This window comes from Palaemon carinicauda, chromosome 25 (genome assembly GCF_036898095.1).
Source record: "Palaemon carinicauda isolate YSFRI2023 chromosome 25, ASM3689809v2, whole genome shotgun sequence".
NCBI lineage: Eukaryota > Metazoa > Arthropoda > Malacostraca > Decapoda > Palaemonidae > Palaemon > Palaemon carinicauda.
This window is the reverse complement of record NC_090749.1, coordinates 96084798-96092297: the sequence shown is the minus strand read 5'-3', so window position 1 is coordinate 96092297 and position 7500 is coordinate 96084798. Positions and strand designations below refer to the sequence as shown.

Below are 7500 nucleotides of genomic sequence, written 5' to 3'. Positions count from 1 at the left end.
TATGGTAGTGGGACAGAATGCCTAATGACGTAATGCCTAAGGACAGAATGCCTAAGGACAACACGGACAAAATGCCTAATTCCTCAACACGGACAAAATGCCTAACAGACATAATGCCTATTGGACAAAACGCCTTCTAGGCAAAATTTTCTTATTTAGCATTTTTAAGTAAATTATTCGATATTAGTAAAGATCTTACAGTTAAAACCCATATAATACCCAACAAGCTGTTGTTCATTTTATTTAACATTTTTGAATAGATTATTCGAGATTATATGGTTAAAACCCATATAACCACCCAATAAGCTGTAGTTTATTATACTTTTCATTTTGCTCTTTGAAAGGCAGAAAAAACTTACACTTCCTTCCCTCAAACAAATTTCTTTATCAATCATTTCAGTTTTTGTAAGAAACCCTTCAGTCCAAAATGGAAATCCTCACCAGTAATAAAGGAGGGAAAAACTAATATTTAAAGGATATGAATCAGAAAAGGTGCATATTTATACAACTAGAAAGTATTTGGAAGTCTTGAAACGTAAGAACAAGTGGTTAGGTGATGCCACTTTTAACTGTACAAGTCGGAAAAAACTGTATACGTTGCATTGTGTTGTTTCTCAAAATAAAACATTAACATTATTATGATGTGTTACATCTCGTAAAGCCTTTTCCCAGAGTCAGTGACTCTTGATTATGAACAAGCAGCAATAAAAAGTTTAATGGTTTTTTTTTTTTTTTCCAAATACTTCAATCAATGGCTGCTTCTTTCATTTCAGTCAACGTCTTTGGCGCAAAATACAAAATCTTGGTCTCCAGCGCTGCTACACGAATAATGACAATGCTTTCATAATCAAACAAATACAAGCCTTAGGTTTTGTTCCTCCAGATGATATGGCTGATCTCTTTACAAACTATTTTACTTCAATCGACCACGAAACTGACGAAATTCTGAGTAAATTCTTTGAATATTTTGTAATTAAATTGCTTGGAATATTCAGAGAGGTCGACGAACACGCCCAACCTTCGATGTTCAAATATGGAATGTGTACCATAGAATAGAATCAAATTTGCCAAGAACTATGAACTCTCTAGAAGGATGGCACCATGCTTTTAACAAGAGAGTTTCAATTACCCTCCGAACTCTCTCTAAGCTTGTAAAAAAATCCAAACTGGACAAGGCAGCATCGAGTTTATTGTCTCTTAGGTGCAAATGTTGAAAGAGTTAATAAGAAATATATTCGAGTAAATAAACGGATCAAAAAATTCATGCAACTTACAATAAGGATGTAGGATTCAAAGGGCTGTGGCACATAATCTTTGAATTTTCCTCAATTCCAGTAAATAACCTATTCATGACTAGATATATTTATATTCATTCTGTTTTATGATTTTAAATAAAACTAAAATTATTTAGTCTATATTATGTTTTTGAAGGGTAATTATTTAATAGAAAACACCTTTTTCTCTATCCTTGAGTTCCTTGGAAATTTCATATCTTATAAACATGTTGTCTATAAGTCCTCCTTAACACCAAATATATCCTAAACAAACTCCAACAAAGTCATTGAATTTCATAGCAGTATGAAGTACAGCGTAAACTGAACTGCCTTGGCCGAGGTCTGTATTCTACAGAGTGATAAGCTATCTAGTTCAATTTTGTTTTATTACTTTTCAGATGTTTTGTCCATTAGGCATTTTGTATATTAGGAATTTTGTCCATTAGGCATTATGTCTGTTAGGTATTTTGTCCGTGTTGAGGAATTAGGCATTTTGTCCTTAGGCATTCTGTCCCTAGGCATTATGTCATTACGCATTCTGTCTGCTCACGTATATATATATATATATATATATATATATATATATATATATATATATATATATATATATATATATATATATATATATATATATATGTATATATCCAAAATGTTTAAGTTTGAAAACATCTCTGAATATTGTTCTTGAAATTCCATCATTTTCCATGTCACAGCTTAGTCTTCCATCCATCAAGTGTAATCTCCATCAACTAAGAACCGTTATCAGGTAGTAAATATATAGTGTTATTATGGTGATCTGAAATCGGGACATTAAGAATGCCCCAGAGGGGTCAATGTGGGACGGGGGTGAAATGATCAAATCCAGGACATGTATCGGAAAAGCTGGACGTCTGATAACCCGACTCATTACTAATATTTTGATGTTTTGTTTATGGCATTTCATTGGATAAGTTAAGAGAGTTGTTTCTATCAGTCTTTTACTATTAAACTAATGTACATTCTTCAATCTACGATGCTTCCATTCTTCCTCATCCTTGCTAGTGACATAAACCTTAACCCGACTTCCTATAAGCTTTTGGTTCTCTTTCCAGCCCTAATAACATCTCTACTTCCTGCTCGTTCTGATTCTGTTTCCAATCCTAATCTCAGTTTTATCTTACACTTACTTTTGGCCTTTCTTTTAGTACTAATCTTAATCAAACTTTCTGCTGGCGTGTGCTCGGCCTCAGCTTTAATTACATTCCTACTCTTTCCTATCTTTAGAATCTGCTTCCAGCCCTAATTTCAGTCTTACACCCTATTGTCTTAATGTTATTTCTTCCTGTACTAATTTCAATCTTACTTCCTACTTCTAGGGATTCAGCTGTTAGCCTTAATTTCAGTCTTACATCCTATTGTCTTCATGGTCTTTCTTCTTGTACTAATTTCAATCTTACTTCGACGTCTAGTGATTCAGCTGTTAGCCTTAATTTCAGTCTTACATCCTATTGTCTTCATGGTCTTTCTTCTTGTACTAATTTCAATCTTATTTCCTACTTCTTGTGATTCAGCTGTTAGCCTTAATTTCAATCTTACATCCTATTGTCTTCATGGTCTTTCTTCTTGTACTAATTTCAATCTTATTTCCTACTTCTTGTGATTCAGCTGTTAGCCTTAATTTCAGTCTTACATCCTATTGTCTTCATGGTCTTTCTTCTTGTACTAATTTCAATCTTACTTCCTACTTCTTGTGATTCAGCTGTTAGCCTTAATTTCAGTCTTACATCCTATTGTCTTCATGGTCTTTCTTCTTGTACTAATTTCAATCTTACTTCGACGTCTAGTGATTCAGCTGTTAGCCTTAATTTCAGTCTTACATCCTATTGTCTTCATGGTCTTTCTTCTTGTACTAATTTCAATCTTATTTCCTACTTCTTGTGATTCAGCTGTTAGCCTTAATTTCAATCTTACATCCTATTGTCTTCATGGTCTTTCTTCTTGTACTAATTTCAATCTTATTTCCTACTTCTTGTGATTCAGCTGTTAGCCTTAATTTCAGTCTTACATCCTATTGTCTTCATGGTCTTTCTTCTTGTACTAATTTCAATCTTACTTCCTACTTCTTGTGATTCAGTTGTTAGCCTTAATTTCAGTCTTACATCCTATTGTCTTCATGGTCTTTCTTCTTGTACTAATTTCAATCTTATTTCCTACTTCTTGTGATTCAGCTGTTAGCCTTAATTTCAGTCTTACATCCTATTGTCTTCATGGTCTTTCTTCTTGTACTAATTTCAATCTTACTTCCTACTTCTTGTGATTCAGCTGTTAGCCTTAATTTCAGTCTTACATCCTATTGTCTTCGTGGTCTTTCCTCTTGTACTAATTTCAATCTTATTTCCTACTTCTTGTGATTCTGCTGTTAGCCTTAATTTCATTCTTACATTCTATTGTCTTCGTGGTTTTTATTTCAATCTTACTTCCTACTTCTTGTGATTCTGCTGTTAGCCTTAATTTCAGTCTTACATCCTATTGTCTTCGTGGTTTTTCTTCTTGTACTAATTTCAATCTTATTTCCTACTTCTTGTGATTCTGCTGTTAGCCTTAATTTCATTCTTACATCCTATTGTCTTCATGGTTTTTCTTCTTGTACTAATTTCAATCTTATTTCCTACTTCTTTTGATTCTGCTGTTAGGCTTAATTTCAGTCTTACATCCTATTGTCTTCATTGTCTTTCCTCTTGTACTAATTTCAATCTTATTTCCTACTTCTTGTGATTCTGCTGTTAGCCTTAATTTCAGTCTTACATCCTATTGTCTTCATGGTCTTTCTTCTTGTACTAATTTTAATCTTACTTCCTACTTCTTGTGATTCTGTTGTTAGCCTTAATTTCAGTCTTACATCTTATTGTCTTCATTGTTTTTCTTCGTGTACTAATTTCAATCTTACTTCCTACTTCTTGTGATTCTGCTGTTAGCCTTAATTTCAGTCTTACATCCTATTGTCTTCATTGTCTTTCCTCTTGTACTAATTTCAATCTTAATTCCTACCTCTTATGGCTCTGCTGTTGACCCTAATTTCAGTCTTATTTCCTGCTGTCTTATGACTCTACTTACAGACTTAATTTCAATCTTAGTTTTTGTCTTTTCCTCACTTCCTGCAAGTTTCTTGGTCTGTTGTTAGCCATGGTAAGCAGCTCTTCTGGGAAAAGGAAACTCGAAAATCAAACCACTGTTCCCTCTTCTTGGATAGGGCCTTAGCCTCTGTATCATGGTCTTCAAGCGTCTTAGGGTAGAGTTCTTTGGCTTGAGAGTACACTCGGGCATACTATTCTATATTATTTCTCTTCCTCTAGTTTTGATAAAGTTTTTATAGTTTATATAGGAAATATTTATTTTAATGTTGCTACTGTTCTTAAGATATTTTATTTCTCATTGTTTCCTTTCCTTACTGAGTTATTTTCCCTGTTTAAGCCCCTGGGGTTATAGCATCCTGCTTTTCCAACTAGGGTTGTAGCTTAGCAATAATAATAATAATAATAATAATAATAATAATAATAATAATGATGATGATGATGATTTCAGTCACCTTTTCCTGCTGACTTATGGCTCTGTTTCCAACCTTAGTTTCATTTCTGCTTCTTATTGGCATTTAGCATATCTTTTTAGGGCTTAACTCTAAATAATTTGTGTTGCCGTGAGACTTTGAGACAAGTGACCTTTACGGCAGCTACAGTTACCATATTCTTCGCTAGTCGCATTCATTAAAGATTATTCAAATATGGTCTCCAAGTTGCTCCGCTTCAACTATTTTCAACTCCTCTGTTAACTGTTACTTAAGCCACGCCCTAACTGAAACCAACTTAACCTAGCTTAACTTAGTGTAGCCTAACATAAGCTAACCTAAGGGAGCCTTGTATTGTGTGGGAAATGAAATATGACCTACAGGCCTAGTACCTTTTTATAATAAGCATAATGTCCATATAACTTCAAAAAAGATAAAATCACCAGTACTTAGAAGGTAACCCTTTTTTTTTTCTACATTATTATGATAACCCCACTCCCAATGTGCTACCTGTAAATGGGATAAAATTCAGTGTCTGACTATAGGTTAGTGTAACCTTCCTTGTTAAAAAACGAATCATTGAATTTTAGAAAAATTGTTTCTTTCCATTATAGTTTTCATGAAGTATTTTAAACATAATATCGTTCAGCAATTTTTACATTTCCCTGTGTGTGTAAAGTTAAGATTCTTTTGTTCTCTATATCAAGATATGTAACTTCTAACTCCTATGACTTGAATACATAAGTACATTTCATCCATTATCTTCAAGTTCAAAAAGATCTTATCAATATCTAAATAAAAAAAAATATATTGCTATGTGACTGAGTAAATATCAGCCAGCTTATAATGTTAAAAAATATCTTCATCAGACAAGTCAGAAGGGACTTCTAGAATAATAGTTTGATATGTGTACGTCTCGAACTTTCGACCTAACTACGCCATGACTCCTCGCTTCTGGGAGGAAGGGCGATGGTGGCTGGTACAACACATACATACACTACTGAGGTCTACGCGATGACAGACAGGGCAGCCGGTCTGGTCTACGGTCCAAACCAAAAGCCAAAACAAAGTCCTTCAAAAGAAGGCAACCGTGTTATCCCATACGAATGGGAAAAAAGCACGCTAATAAACGAAGAAGTTTTATATGTGTAGATTTGTAAGGTCAAGAAGACAGCCCTCTGTGGAAGCTAAGCCAAACTTAATAAGTGGCTGCTCACATGACCCTCATTTGTTAACTCATGAAGATTTCCTTCTTTTTCAGTCGAGGTCTCCAGCGTGAACGTCGTGGAGGGCGAAGAGGCTGCTCTGCCATGCGACCTCAGGTCACCGAGCCCTGGGGATACAGTGCAGATTATCTTGTGGATCAAAGAAGGACTACATACTCCTCTGTACAGGTATCCTAGAATCCTATGACATATATCATAAAGTGTAAGGAAGATTCTATTCCTATTGAATATATCTTAAGGAAGAGGACTGATCTTAGAGATGTTTTAGGGCCTCATGTCTCATACTCCTTTTCATAGAATTTCTGATCTTAAGGAAGATTGTGTAAGGAGCTCATATCTCAAACTCCTTTCCGTAGGATTTCTAAGGAATGCATCTTGACGATAAGGAAGAACCTTATGCAATATAACTTAAGGAGCTCATAATCCTCTTTGTAGATAGCCTTAGAATAAGCGATAACTGTTTAAGGTATTCTGGATTTTCACGACTGCTTCTTTTCCTCGACTACTCAGCTTCATGACTCACCTTTTTCTCCAGACTTCTGTAACCTTCTGTATTCAGCTTGATAGATATTTGTGTCTTTCCGTTTCTTCTTATCTTTAACTTGATCAAGGTTTAACAGGGAGATATTTATTTGTTTGACCAGAAGAGATAAAGAGATTCTCCAGAAGTGTTAATATTATTTTCTTTGCACCTTCAAATTGTATGGTGCAGCAATAAGTAATAAATATAACTTATTTGTTTCAAGAATCATCTACATTTTTTTTTTTATAAAAAACAATTGGAAGTATAAAAATATAAGGTTGACAAGTTATAAGTTATATAAGTATGAGCTAGGTACATAAATACTCCAATGATTCATTAGCCAGTTTGAAATAGATTTGATTGGTTAAACATTTTAATCAACAACTAATAATATAATTGACATCTTTCTGTAGACCTAACTTCACTTCTCCAGAAGCATCATTATCAGAAAAACGAATTTGTGTCAAATTGCTTTGTAAAATATTAATTTATGCAGTTACAAGTCTTTTGAAAACATTAAAAGCACCTTTTTGAAATGAGTGTTTCTATGTACTGTGTATACGTACGTGTGTTCATACACACAAACATTATCAAGAGTACAAACTTGCTGAAAATGTTTTTATGTTGAACAGGCTGACATAAATACTTTTTTTTATAGTTTTTGTATGAAAGATCTATTTCAATGTTGCTACTGTTCTTAAAATATTTCATGTTTATTGTTCATTACTTCTCATATTTATTTATTTCTATTTTTCCTTTCCTCACTGGGCTATTTTTTCCCGTTTGAGCCCTTGGGCTTATAGCATCCTGATTTTCTAACTATGGTTGTAGCTTAGCTAAAAATAATAATAATAATAATAATAATAATAATAATAATAATAATAATAATGATAATAATAATAATAATAATAATAATACGTTCGTCCACTTTCCGCC

General features: G+C 33.6%; 1 protein-coding gene across 3 annotated transcripts in view; it reads left to right on the top strand.

Moving 5' to 3' along the window:
• LOC137618724 (neural cell adhesion molecule 1-like) overlaps positions 1 to 7500 on the top strand; it is a 35823-nt gene that overhangs the window by 9529 nt on the left and 18794 nt on the right. For all 3 annotated transcript variants that reach the window (XR_011039826.1, XM_068348892.1, XM_068348891.1), the window contains exon 2: positions 6077 to 6209. Coding sequence is in view for 2 of the 3 variants with exons in the window: in XM_068348892.1 (XP_068204993.1) it covers positions 6077 to 6209 (133 nt within the window). In the remaining variant the exon portion in view is untranslated. The remainder of the gene's footprint in view (positions 1 to 6076; positions 6210 to 7500) is intronic.